At 35.4% G+C, this 14,617-nt stretch overlaps 1 protein-coding gene and 1 pseudogene across 2 annotated transcripts; one reads left to right on the top strand and one right to left on the bottom strand.

Annotated features, from left to right (window-relative positions):
• The first annotated feature begins 1,344 nt into the window (after positions 1-1,344).
• On the top strand, positions 1,345-5,005 carry CPK24 (calcium-dependent protein kinase 24). Its single transcript, XM_047305340.2, has 8 exons — positions 1,345-2,126; positions 2,812-2,935; positions 3,055-3,198; positions 3,316-3,468; positions 3,593-3,708; positions 3,806-3,973; positions 4,222-4,455; positions 4,552-5,005. The coding sequence occupies exons 1-8, from the start codon at positions 1,578-1,580 to the stop codon at positions 4,690-4,692; spliced, it is 1,629 nt and encodes a 542-aa protein (XP_047161296.1). The 5' UTR covers positions 1,345-1,577; the 3' UTR covers positions 4,693-5,005.
• A 1,635-nt stretch (positions 5,006-6,640) lies between these two features.
• On the bottom strand, positions 6,641-14,409 carry LOC124831362 (putative E3 ubiquitin-protein ligase ARI7; annotated as a pseudogene). The gene is made up of 15 exons (XR_015784925.1): positions 13,929-14,409; positions 13,163-13,287; positions 12,885-12,993; positions 12,041-12,131; positions 11,629-11,801; positions 10,923-11,030; positions 10,741-10,829; positions 9,870-9,977; positions 9,415-9,540; positions 9,239-9,328; positions 8,474-8,521; positions 8,109-8,180; positions 7,682-7,781; positions 7,472-7,598; positions 6,641-7,364 (listed from the first exon to the last, which is right to left on the bottom strand). The product of XR_015784925.1 is annotated as a putative E3 ubiquitin-protein ligase ARI7 (transcript).
• Between the last annotated feature and the right edge of the window lie 208 nt (positions 14,410-14,617).

Genomic DNA, 14,617 nt, shown 5'->3' with positions numbered 1-14,617 from the left:
TATTTCTCTACTCCTTAAGTATTCCTTATAAAGCATGCATATGACATAAAAAAAAACCGAAATTAAGAACTATTTGGGATGAGTTACAAAATTTCAGTAGATCCTTTATAGATGAATTTCACAACTATAGTAGACAAAACAAGCAGATGAAACATGCAAAACCAGCAAACGACTTCATGCATCATAAATAGAGGACCAGACGATAAACAATACTAGATGGAATGAAAGAAACAGTTTTATCAAATCATTTTATGAAAAAATTTAGTTCCACTATAAAAATGATATTAAACTTAACCAATTCATAAATACTTTGATTTTCTTTTTTGAAAAAAACAACCCTAAGTGTTTGTTGCCACTAAGATACTTGAGAGAAGATTATTAAGAAGAGTAATGAAATCATAACACACTTTTACATTCATTTGACACATGTTACAAGAATAAAATGGTAAAAAAAATGTAAACTTTTGTATTGTTTAAAAAAAAAGAATAAAAAGTAAATAAGTAGAATATAAAATATTTAAGTGTGTCAAAAATCTTCAATTGTAACGTGAGTTAGAATGTTTCATTCTGATTAAAAATGAATATTATATATCAATAAAATGACAAAAAATAATGTATACAAGTAAAATGATTAATTAGATCGAGAGATGTGTACTAATCTTTTATATGAACTTGTTAGTTGATAACAAATCTCCTAATATCTATCCTAAAAAAATCTAGTGGTACCAAAGTTGTTGAGTAATTCTGCTAACAAACTTTTATAAGTATAAGTAGATGAATGGTTACCACTAAAATAATTAGAAACACTCTGAGAAAGATTGTTAGGAATTTAAAGTAGATTAAAAATTTTACTGTGTAAAAATAAATAGTGAGCAATATATATATATATGGAAAAAATATATTTAAATTATTTTGATGTCGATTTTTAAATAAAAACTTATTACGTGTGTAGCAGAAGAGTTGGGAATAAATTAATTGTCTAAGAATCTAATTATTGAATCCACTTTCCATTTCATTTATTTATATAAAGTAATTATTGATTATCGTTTTATTATGTTAATTATTTTTGGTAAAGGAACATCCAAATAAACCCTAAGCAAAAATAAGGAGAACTGATGATGAAAATGATGTGCAGAAGAAGCTGGAAGAGAATATTCCGTTGTACGTAGTCGTTTTGCATGCATTTCCTTTTCTTGACCAAAAACGTGAAAAAGAAATAACAGCCCTAAGAAAATGGCGGTTCTCAATTTTCCAACTCAAAAATCAATGCCTGAAATCCAAATATAGCAATATCTTCTCATTCCTATTCTCCATTTCTCACCATTTGCAATTTACAATTCCCAATCTCCTACGTTTCTCTTGTCTTCCCATGGAGATTGGGTAACACAACGTAACTTAAAATCATCACAACCCCTTTGGATTATCATACATTACTACAAACGCATACGATATTGCTATTCTTTTTCTTATCATTCCTATTGTATAATCCAAAACCGAACATTTTCCGCAACAACGTTTTTTTCTTCTTCTCGTTTGTTTCAAACCAACGTTGTTCAAGTTATTGAAACCTATCATCCATGGGAAGCTGCATTTCAACGCAAGGCGTGAGGACACGCAAGAGGGTCAAGCACACGAGCAAACCCTCGTCGCCCCGAGCCCACGGACACGGGCACGTGCCAGAACAGACGACGCGGAGGTCGAGCGTGGTGGCGCCTAGGTCGAGCGTGACGGCGCGTCCGCTGAATGTGGTTGCGAACCCGAGTCCGGGGAACATATTCGATAAGTACCAGTTCGGGAAGGAGCTGGGTCGTGGTGAGTTCGGCGTGACTCACCGCGTGGTGGATTTGGTGAGCGGCGAAGCGTTTGCGTGCAAGAAGATAGCGAAGACGAAGCTGAGAACGGAGATTGACGTGGAAGATGTGAAAAGAGAGGTACAGATCATGAGGCACTTGCCTCGGCACCCCAACATCGTGGCCTTCAAGGAGGCTTATGAGGACAGAGACGCCGTTTACCTCGTCATGGAACTCTGTGAAGGTGGCGAACTCTTTGATAGGATTGTTGCTAAGGGCCATTACACAGAGCGTGCTGCTGCTAATGTTGCCAAAACCATACTTGAAGTTTGCAAGGTACCTACCTCCCCTTTCGTTCTTTTCTATGTTGTCTTTTTTTCTGAATCTTGGTTTTTTGCATTGGAATGGAAATGAAAACTAATTACGTATGCATGATGAGGATCACCATTCATGATTTCACGTCACGCATGTTGCAGTTTTATTATATTCGTATAAATTGAAGAACTTGGTTTAATTGTCATATCATTTGCACCGTGTAATAATTTCTTGCATGTACTTTGTGAGATAGGCTGCGTTTTCTTGGGTGTGTTGAGACAAAGTGCAACATATGGGTTTTTTGTTTGCTTTAGAAATATAACTGAATAAGATAAAATACAATTAGAAGCAGGAAATTATCTTTGGACGCCTAGAGAGGGAAAAGCGATAAAAAGATTGTTTTAATTGTTTCAATTAAAAAGGGGTTAAGGGATTGGTGCAAAGTTCAACTATTCTTGCATAAATAACGAAGTTAAAGAAAGAAACACTTCAGTTTTTGTGCAGACATGCATGCACTTTCGCAGAGTGGGGAATACTTGAACTTGAATGTGAGTATTTCATGAGCATGATTTCTGGAAGTGTCATGCTATTTTGTCCTGTTTTTTTCTTTCTTTCTTGGAAGCTAAAACTAGAACTTGCGATCTTATTTCTTTTTTTCTGTTTATCTCCCATTAGTGTATAAGCCTTTTTTGGGTACATTTTGCAGGTGTGTCATGAGCACGGAGTAATACACAGAGACTTGAAACCTGAAAATTTCTTATTTGCAGATGCAAGCGAGAATGCTGCACTGAAATCAATTGATTTTGGCCTTTCTACCTTCTATGTGCCTGGTATAGTTTACTTTATGATTTTACGGGAGTACTACTACCACTACTATCATTATTGCATGGCCCTTTTCATTGTTAATATCAAACAAAATAAATAACCAAACTTTACCATTTGGTTACAGGTGAACGATTCAGTGAAATTGTTGGAAGCCCTTATTACATGGCTCCAGAGGTTTTAAGACGAAACTATGGACAAGAAATTGATGTCTGGAGCACAGGTGTAATTCTTTATATTTTACTTTGTGGAGTTCCACCCTTTTGGGCAGGTAGGTCCCCTTTTGATTCATTCATGTGAACTAAGCAAGAAAATAAAGTCAAAGTCTCCTTTCAGAAAGTTTAATTGTTTCATGGAGTTCCTTCTGATGATGGGATTATTACTACAGAAAGCGAGGAAGGGATTGCACAGGCGATCATTAAGGGTAAAGTAGATTTCACAAGAGATCCTTGGCCTAAAGTTTCTGATGAAGCAAAACATCTAGTTAAGCGCATGCTTGATCCAAGTCCATTCACACGGATAACAGTTCAAGAAGTTCTTGGTATGTGCTACAGATTTCAGGCAAAAGATAATTCTGTTTTCTCTATATTTTTAAAAGCAATGCATTGTTTTTTATTTGATCACATGGAAAAACTGTACTGATAGTTATGTTCTTCCTTGATAAGATCATTCCTGGATACAAAATAGGGAGCATGGTCGAACTATTTCTCTTGGAGACCAAGTGAGAATGAGGATCAAGCAATTCTCCTTGATGAACAGATTCAAAAGAAAGGTTCTTAGAGTAAGTTTTAGAGTATGCCTCTTTAACTAGAGGTCAGTAATATTTGCTACCTTAAATTTAAAGAAGCATTGCATACGTAAATGGGTGTTCTCCTCAGGTGGTAGCGGATAACCTGTCAGATGAACAAATTGAAGCGTTTAAGAAAATGTTTGATATGATGGATAAGGACAAAAACGGAAACTTGTCATTTGAAGAGCTCAAAGATGGTCTTTCAATGATAGGACACGCCATTCCTGATCCTGATGTCCAAATGTTACTGGAAGCTGTAAGTGTTTAACATATCAGAACAGCATAAACACTTATTTGATACTTCTATTTTCTCTTCTATTACACCTTTTCTTATCACATCATGTTATTTTCAATATCTAAAAATCAAAAGGCATGCATGCATGCAAATGTGTGGGAGAAGAACTCTGATCGTATACATAGATAAGAAAATACAATAACTCTTTCAAAGTTCATAATAACCTTAACAAAAAATTCTCTTGACTATATTGCTCATGATGACAACAGGCGGATGCTGATGGAAACGGCACCCTTAGCTATGATGAGTTCATCACAATGAGTGTTCACCTCAAAAAGATCGAAGGTGATGAACATCTCACTCAAGCATTCCGTTACTTTGACAAGAATCAGACCGGATATGTTGAGTTCGAAGAGTTGAAGGATGCCTTATCAGATGATGAGTCGGAAGTGATGAACGACCAAGTGATCAAAGACATTATAAATGATGTTGACTTGGATAAGGTAAGAACTGCTATCAAGTAAAACTTGTCCTAGTTATAATATTCACCTTTCTTAAACATTGGTTATGCATCTAACTGTTTGCTTTGTTTGGTGAAGGATGGTCGAATCAGTTTTGCGGAGTTTAAGGCAATGATGAAGACAGGAGGAGATTGGAAAATGGCCTCTCGTCAGTATTCAAGAGCATTGCTGAATGCATTAAGCTTCAAGATGTTTAAAGACAGTTCTACCAGAGTGTAAAAACCAACTATATTTCATGAGGGGTAGGCCAAAGTTCTCAGTTAAATGCATCCTGAAACAGGTCTAAACTCACATCACATCATATATTAAGCGACCTTCTGTGATATTTTGAGCTGTGTACAGTTTGGTTGCTCAATGGAAGCCAGCATGGAGAGAGAAATGAGCTCTTGTCATGTTGTAATCTCTGTTAACTTCATTTTTTTTCATTGGTTAATTGTTGTGGAAATCAGAAAATCATCAACTGATATTGGAATTTGTCTTGGAAATGGGACATTATAAGAAATGAAATGCAGAAATAGTGACATTTTGGTTAGAGGCGGTGTCGAGTTTTTTCCTCCATTATACATCAAGATTTTCCAATTACGCGTAAAAACAAAGAAAGTTTTAGATATGATATTAGATGTACAGTAAATATTTGTGCAGCAAAAATGGTTTATTTGACCACACCAATTATATGAGATGTATTTCACCACATCGAATTCAGCTTGCTTGTGATGAATTGATGTTTGTAATGCTTTTTATAGAGAAGCCCAGTTAAGTGTGGTGAGCTGCATGTTATGTAACACAGTGTAGTTAATAGATTATTTTACTATTCTAATGTAGCAGGGAATCCAAACACATTTTAGTGGCGTAGACAACTGACATTCGGAATCGCCAAATGTATTTTTAAACTTTCCAATACACCAAACGAAGAACATGATTGAACTGAAAAAATGTGGATTAGATTCAACTGAAGTATTTCCTAAATAAACCTTTATTTTTTCTGTTTTCAACTTTCGTATGACAATAATAGCAAAGAAGAGTCTACAATAACTAACCTTAAATTTTGTATCTTTCACAAATAGGTTCCCATTTTAAAGTTTTCAGCAAAATCAATTTTGAAATTCTTCATTTTTTAATTACGAACTAGCCTGTTGGAGATGGTTACTATCATTGAAACGTTGTGCTATGTTGGCTGGTCTGGTGGTCTAGTGATCTAAAAAAGATTCGATTCGACAGTCTTCTTAAAATATCATTTTATTTTTAGAGAGAACACATATATGAAAATAATTACATTAGTTTAGGTGAGTAGGGAATGTTGGTTCCACTGTGTGAAGCTAGCTTTAGGGGTCTTGAATTGCTACTTAAAGGACAATGGTAGATCAGCAAAGGTGAACAACAACAATAATAATAAAATAATTGATCATATAATTCTAAGTATATGAGAAAAATATACAAAATGAGAACATTTATTTGTAATTTCATCGAGTATTTGGTCACATGGGTGAGCTAAGAATTCCTGGAGATTTTAGCACCGGAGTGAAAAGAAGGTGGTTGCATTGGATATCTATAGGAGATGCTTGGTTAAGCTATCAGTGGTGTCCATATTAATTTCTGATACAGAAGGGTTCTTCCCGGTGCTCTGTAAGAATCTGCTGCTAGACAGATGGAATATAAGTCATAAAAATGCACGTTAGGGAGTCCACATCAAATTAGTGTGCTTCACGTTAGCATTTGGCCCTGTTTTTTTGTTAGTGTTGCTGTTCACAATGGCCCCATTCCCCCAACAAACAGGGACCACTGTCCAAGGTGACCATCGGTTGGACCAGGATGCAAATAATTGCAATTCTATATATAGGGTTTATCAGTGTAATTATGTACAGGGTGGTTGATAAGCATCTTTCTCAATGATGTTTAGCCCCGTTTTCAAGATGGTTAGTTTGATGTTTTTAACCGCACCTGTTAGTTTTCTGCTATGTTGTTTAACCCAATTTTTAATTGACAGTACATCACAGAATCTCCACACATTTAACCGTTAAACTTCGAAGTAACGAATCGATTCAGTTTTTATTAACATTTTATACTCGTCCTACATAAAAGGGAATACAAACATCAGTAGCACCACATCGACTTTGGGTCGGACTTAGTTTGGATATACATCATACATCAAACATGACAGCCACAAGAGTTCGCAAAGGTGCCATAAATTTAAAGTGATACTGTATAACATTTATTGTAGTCCCTGATCATTTCTTAGAATGTTATCAAACTCAGCTTATTACACATGACTAACCCTAGGTATCTTGGAAGCTGCCAAGAGACCACCTGAAAGGGTGGGCACAAACAAACATATTTGTGTTCATCTCCAGCACGTGTTACGATGTTCAGTTACAAATGGCTGTAGTAGAAAACCTCGTTAAGTAAATAAGATAGAACATTATATACATCAAATTGGGGCTGTATTGAATAGGAGGGTAATTTTTCTTCTGCCTAACTCATTTCATCCTGTTCACATAGTTAAAGAGCCTCATAAAACGGAGAGACCGCATATGTTAAGACAAATTGAGGAATAACTCCATCAAAGCTTCTGGCGAAAAGGTATTGGGCAGGACACAAATGTTTGAAATGTTGAACGGATTTTTCATCTACGCTGTTGATAGCACATCTGGCATGTTGTGGCAGATTTGACATTTGCATAGGTACAATGCTCGCAACACCAATGACTATCATCATTCATTCTGCTGGACATGCTGGTTCGAAAAGTTCCCTTTACTCTTCCGGATCTCCCTTTACTGCTACCAGCAGCATTTTTTGAACTCGTTGCTCTGCTGAAGGAAGCTCCATTACTATCCACGTCAGATAAACCATTCTCTAACGCCCTTACCAAATTCTCAAAGTAGTTTCTAGTCACACTGTCAAAACATTTGTACCAGAAAATGAATCTTTAGCCAAACAGATCATGAATAAATAAAAACCCGAATTCAAGGCAAATGCTTAACAAAACATATTTAATATATACCTAGTCAATCCAGCTAGTTTAGTACGAAAGTCATTGAATTCTCTAGATGGCTCATCAGCACATAGGAATGGCTGAAGTTCCTTTTCTGCACATTGATGAAGTCTCTCCAGGCCAGATTCTGCTTCACCTGAAAACAAATTATAGTTGAGTATGTTTTACAGAGGAATCAGAACAAACATTTATAACTAAATTCAAGTTGAAAAATAGAACCTTGTAAGTACTCAAAGAACTGTTTTTTCGCAAGCTCATGCTCGGGTAAGTAGAACCCGTATGCGTATGTCCATTTCAGTACTCTTCTACATTCAATTATCTGAAAAAATTGAAACACTTACTAGGAAGGAAGCCATCTATTTCACCCCCAAAATGAATTTTATGAAATAATGGGGCTGCTGACATTGAATTTCCCTACAGTTCTAATAATAACAAAGAAAAATGTAAAAAGATTACTAGCACTAAAAGTTCTCACAAAATCACCAGTTTCAGAAAATTGTTGAAATGTTTAATGACTAGCTGAAGCATTTGAAACTATCTGCCACGGGCAGATGAACTGGTCTAATTTTACAATCAAAACCCTGTTAAAGCTTTAGATAATACTACAAATCAAACTGAACAAAACATTAAAAAAACAATAAATTACTTGTAGCCAGGCCTCCGTAATAAACTTAAGCTGTGACTCAGGCTGACACTGTATGTCACTAAGCTTCTCAATCTGCAAGCCAAAAATAAAGAGAGGACTTGTGAGCAAATAACAGAAAAATATTATAGATAGATTTAGGCTTATGACATGGAAAAGTGAGCTACTACAGTACTGTGTTAGAGAGTGCATATTCATGAAAACATATATATTAAAAGTGCAAACAATGTTTTTTCAGTTGCCAAAACTTACATTCTAACGCACCTAATGTGAAGGCTCCATGCTACGTGAAGTGCCAAAATTACATGCAAGCTAAGAATTTTTTTTACAAACAATATGGCTGAAGATGACAGATATACATAACTTACATGAACAGTTTGCATCTGCTGCAGATCTGCAAGAGCTTTTTGCCTTGACTGTACACAAGAAAAAGCATATTGCACTGTTATATTAATACTTATAATCACGTAAGAAATATTCTTGGGTTTAAGATGCATATACCCAGATAAAGTAACAATACTACAGAATACAGCTTAAAGTAGAGAATGGAGAACAAATCAATGTCCGTAGCATATAAAGTATAAACCACTTAAAATTATCCAGCTAGCAGTCTTCTTCATACAAACTAAAAGCCTCTTAAAACACTCCTCATTAAGTCAGAGGCACAACACTGTCAAGGACAGCAGATGTCTTTTTGGTATTACATCTCTAACATACCCAATCACCCAAGACAACTTCAGTTAGATTTGAAGCATAGAAAATGCATAAACCCGCCTATCTAATGCTGAAATTTAACTTCTTTTTAGTTGAAAGAGAACACTGGGGATGGAACTTTAGATGATTTGGCTACAGACACTAAGAAACTGATATTCCAAAAAGCTTAAGTAGTTAGGTAGGTAAAATTGATAGGTTTCTTTTTTAATCTAAATATCCAACAATCCAACAATCCAACATTGACATAATACGAAGATTATGACAAATAAAGCATAACATACTGAAATAACACTGGACTAATAATTTAGCTCTCAAGATTGCAGAAATACAAGCAAAATATAAATTATGGAAGAATAAATTCAGAAATTGCTGAAGTCAAATCCCTAGAACGCGACTACTGAACAGTAAGTGGTGCATACAGATTGATTGCTGGCCCACCGCTCATAATAATGTGTGTATCTCTCCAGTGAATTCTTTGCCATTTCCCTTCTTCTTTCAGTATCATCATACTACACAGAACAAAATTTAACTCATAAGCAAATACCATCATCCCAATATATGTGGAGGGAACAGTGAGCTAATTATAGCCAGAAACCTGAATTGGGAGTAGTGTACTATTATGTCCCTTACCACTCCTTCTTGTTTAGCTGTTTCATAGCGATTGCAAGCATAAAAACCCCCAGTTCTTTCACCGTGGTCTGACCATACACCAAGGCATAGCCTGTGTAGATAAAATATTTTAAATTCATATATGCTCAAACCATTTGAAAACAAGGCCCCCCTCACTATTTAAATTTATATCTCTTCCCCAGTAAGAAAATAAACACCACCACTGTTTTCATGATCCAACCTTCAACAAAAATGATAATAAAAAAAATGCTTTAAATTGTCAAGTGTCCTAAAATTTATTCTATCAACAAAAAGCACAGGTTCTCTCAAGTCTCAACTATCCAAAATACCCTTGTTTTTTGTCGAATGCTTAGAAGGGGAAAAAGAATGAAGCATGTAATTTGTTAATTATAAAGGGGGAAAAGGGAAGAGAATGCATACCAGCAAAACTCATATTTACAGGGCGGTGTGCAAGTCATGTGCATGCACCCTTGATTTTTTTCAATTGGTCGCTTGCACTTGGGACATGGCTTTGAATTAGCAAGTATCCTGAAATTCATCATATCAACAGAAAGCTTAATCTATGAGGTCTCAAATACCCAAAAAAGCACTGGTTTCTTAACTAGTTACATAAATGTAGCACATAGAGGAAATTCGAGGATCATGAAGGAGATGAAAAACTATACTCATCCCGTTGGAAATTGTCCACCCAGACAGTTAACCACTTTAACCATTACACAACTAACCACTTGTGAAGAAGATTATTTAACCATTAGTATCACAAGTACATGTTAATAATCACATACAAACTCATTTACTTTCAAGCACTTGTGAGGTAAAGTTAAGCATTTCAATAACCTGAACACATTTTTAACTACTTACAAGACATATTTAACCATTAGTGTCACAAGCACAAATTGACAGCTGTATACAATCATATTTAACCATTAACCTCATGTGACAGGTGGATATTAGGAGAGTCTCTGTGGTTCGTTAAACATTACCCATATACGATCCCAATTCCTAATAGTCCACACATTATGAATTGTTCTGGACAATTTGCAAGGAAAACCCATTTATTAAGTAAACACTATTGTGTATTTTATTTCTTTCTCTCCTTCAATTGATGGAATCACACCCCTTAGCCATCATATAACCTGCTTCAAGCATAAAATTTGTGACAACTTTCACCCCTCAAAATACTCTACATTAAAAGTGTCCATTTTTTTGAAATTAGATATCTATAGTTCTAGAGAGCATCACATTATTTAAACTACTAAAAAAATTGTTATCAAAACTCAGAAATCTCTACCAATTCATGTTTTCAGATTCTGCACTGTTCTTCAAAATCCACTTTGCCACAGTCCCACAGTCTACTGGACGATGAGCCTCCTCAGTGCACTGTCGATCCAATTACACATCAGTTGGCTAAATAAATAAATAAAATCTAAAACTCAAAACTATGAAAATCTGAAAAATCTATACACAACGTACATTCCAACAAAAACTATATGAACAGAGGCAAGAGACATCGTAATTCCCAACACTACCAGCATCAAAAGTGACAGCACATTCACACCCTGGAGCAGGACACCACTTGGACTGGACAGAACAAAGAAAACCAATAAAATTATTACGACAATCATACAATGGAAGATATATATTAATAATGATTAAGAAAAGTAGAGTTGAATATTATCACAGTAGATAAATAGTGAACCATTAACTACATAATTTATAAATTTAGGGTCCGTTTGTTAAACCTTTGGGAAGTTCTTTCAGGAATGTATAAAAGAGAGATTTTACAAAAAACAGAAGTTTTCTTCCATTCCGTTACAACTAGAAAGCATACTGTTGATGAACAGGCAATTATAAACTTGTAACTACAACTCGAAACAGCTTCTCAAAATAATCAGAAATTTAAGTTTTCTTTTCAAATTCTGTTTTATTTTTTTTTTCTAAAAAGATTTAAACAAACAACCCAAAACTTCTGAACTGATTTTTCGTAAAAAAATACTGAGATAATCAGGCTCTTGTGTTTAGCTAGAGTAACATAAATACGCCAAACACTTTATTGAACATGGACACAATTGTGAACATGTTATGAAAATGAATCAGAAAAACATAGTCGACGGTACAAAAGAAAGTGAATATCCCCTTCACTCACTATCCACTTCATAATTCCATATCTAGGACACACCTTCTTGTTGTCTTCAATGTATGACCTAAGAAGATAACGTGCATATTTCTGCTTATCTTCATCAGATTTTAGAAGACTAATCATATCTTGACCGACAGCAGCACCACAAGTGGGATCAGGACATCTCAGCATCAAACATCCGGGACCATCACTAATGGATGTGCTGATATAGCCTAGCATGTCAAAAAGCACAGAAGATCGTGATATGATAGAAAAAGAAAAATGACAACAGAAGGACATTAAACAATATATACAGTAAATCTTCTAAGCTGCCTGCCACTGCCCACACCCATCCACACAATTAAAAAAAAATAAAGAAAATTGTAACCAAAGCCAAAATGCGTTTTATCACTAGATGCTACATTATATCTGAGATCACAAAAGGGTCAGAGTAATATCACACAAGAAGCACCTTCCCAGCATGAGATACAGTAGGGATGACCACAGGAAGCCATTTCAATTCTAGCCCGAGGATAATTTTCAAAACAGATACCGCAAGTAAGCTGGCCACAGAAAAATGAAAATAAAAATAGTTAAATACAAACAGAGCCAAAGAAAAAGGAGAAAATGAAATCAAATCCAACAACTAATTGACCAAGACTAAAACCTATAAGGCTCATAGCCTCAGACTCTGCCATGGCCACTTGACTCAACACAGACTGCCCAACCCAATGCAACAAATTCCCAAAATATAGGACTAGGGCATCATACACACATCATGAGACGACAGAAAAATACTCAAATGAAATGAAATATAACCAAGATGAACAAAAAAAGTATCTAAATTGATAAATAATACAGTAATTCTTGTATAATTACCATTTTCCTATAACGAGCATCAAATAAAATATCAAGAGACATCATTTTACAAGGTAAGCACTTGGTCTCTTTATAAAAATCCATAAACAATATGAAATCTCTTATAAAAGAGGTAAACTTACTTTCTCAAACAACTTACTATGTTTTACACTTTTTTATATAGTGAGCTTAACCAATAATAAAAACTTAGAGCCATTATTTTTTAATATTTTCTGTTGTATCTCAAGCTAACTTTTCTAAAAGTTAAAAAGATGTAACAATTTATTAGGGAAATTAGTGAGAAAGGTGTTGGCTAAGGTGTCTGAATCACCAAAACAAAAGCTAACTGGCCACCAAATGAAAAGTGTCTTAAACATGTGGGCAGTATTTGTTACAAACATGTCTAACACTGAGACTTCAAAAAGGACCTATTTGAAACTCATGCATCCATATCTCACCTCTCTAGTATTATTATCATGCTGGACAATTGGCTTCTCCAACAAACCAACTGATTTTCTGACTTGTTCTTCATCAGCAAACCATGCATCATGCACTCTACTGACACTCCTGCAACACCAACTCCTCTCTTGAGTATATTAATATACAATGCAGTGAAAATCTAACATATACAAACATAGTGCAGAAATGAACGTTTGGAACAATCGAAGAAGGTATGATCAGTTAATACAGCGACAAGAAAAGGTACCCCAATGAGGACTAACACAAACTGAATTACCAATTGTAGTAACGAAGTAGTATGCTTGCAAAAATTCTTGATATGGAAAGAACAGTTGCTACTCTAGTGACATCTTCTTCCTGTCTTTGTTTGATGTCGGATTCCTTCAAAATGGTAAAATTTTGCTGAAATGAAAACCGAAATCTAAAAATTAGTGGGAAACTGATATATCATTGCGAAAAAAAAAAGAGAGGGGAGCCTCCGGTAATAACACAGCTTTTTGAACTGGAGATTGTAGAACTCAGCCTCGATCCATGCCAAACCAAGAAAGGACAAACGAAAAAAATGCATTTTTTTCATGAATATGCGGAAAAGAACCTTAGAAATAAGAAAATCATCTACCAATTGAAACCAACCTCCTCTTCTCTCAATATACAAGAAGAAAATAATCAGTGAAGCAGAGTTGAGCATACATTTCTGTCACGCCATTACTGAACAAGTAATACACTGACCTAGTCCAAAAACTACAAATTGCACTCCCAATTTCCCTAATAGTCATGAAACTGGGAAGAACATCGATCAATTTATTCTCCAAAATCACAAAAATACTACATCAGCTCACAATACAGAGCCGTGAAAATCGACATTTCAATTTCCAAAATCACAATTTCAGACATTTTATTGTAGCAAAAACAATATTGATTGGCTAGTAAGTTATCTACGTCCGTTAACCATATAAAAAACCAAAAAATCAAAGTGATCAAGATAGACAAGATTCTCGCATTGAAAGAAAAGAGAAGAGAGAGAGAGAGAGGGAGGGAGGGACCTCAGGGCGACGAGACTCAATCCTGTCAGCTTCTTCGAAGTAATCATCGGCCTCATCGTCGTAATCGCTGTAGTAGTCCAAGGGCGCATCCTCGGTTTCGCCGCTGTAGAAATCGTCGTCGAGGGAATCGATGTCGTTGGCGTCGTGCATGTCATCCTCCGACTGCATCGAGGAAACCTAAGGGAAAGAAGAATCAAGAAGGCAATAATCGGTGTGCAGAGAAAAGGGGAAAAATCTAGGGCAAGAGAATTGGGAGATGGAAAAAGGAAAGGGAAGAATGCGGTTGTTCCCCTTGCTTCGATATTTGTCTGGTTTTTTGGGGGAAGCGAAAGGGAGAAAAGGAGAAAGGAAAAAATATGGTTATAAATAGTGAGAAAATAGAAATTAGGAAGAGGGAGAGATATAGAAGGGAAATTAATTATTAGGACCCAAAAAGAGGGGAAGAATAATGAAGAGAGAGGAAAAGAAGAGGAAGAATGGAAAATAGGAAAGTGAGAAGACAAGGAAACTATCAAAACAATCCAAACCAAAGGAAGCTTGAGCAGACAGTTAAGTCACCTACAGAATAAAGAGAGAGTAGATTATAGGGCTTAACCAACCTAAATGCAATTGCTAATTAGGTTATTATGCTAAATAAGTCACTTAGTTTCCAACATAATACAAAAATATTTTGCCTAATTTTTATTCTG

This window comes from Vigna umbellata, chromosome 3 (genome assembly GCF_029865625.1).
Source record: "Vigna umbellata cultivar VRB3 chromosome 3, Vumbellata_1.0, whole genome shotgun sequence".
In the NCBI taxonomy this organism is placed as follows: Eukaryota; Viridiplantae; Streptophyta; class Magnoliopsida; order Fabales; family Fabaceae; genus Vigna; species Vigna umbellata.
Note: the sequence above shows the minus strand (reverse complement) of the source record. Positions and strands in the feature narration are given on the sequence as shown.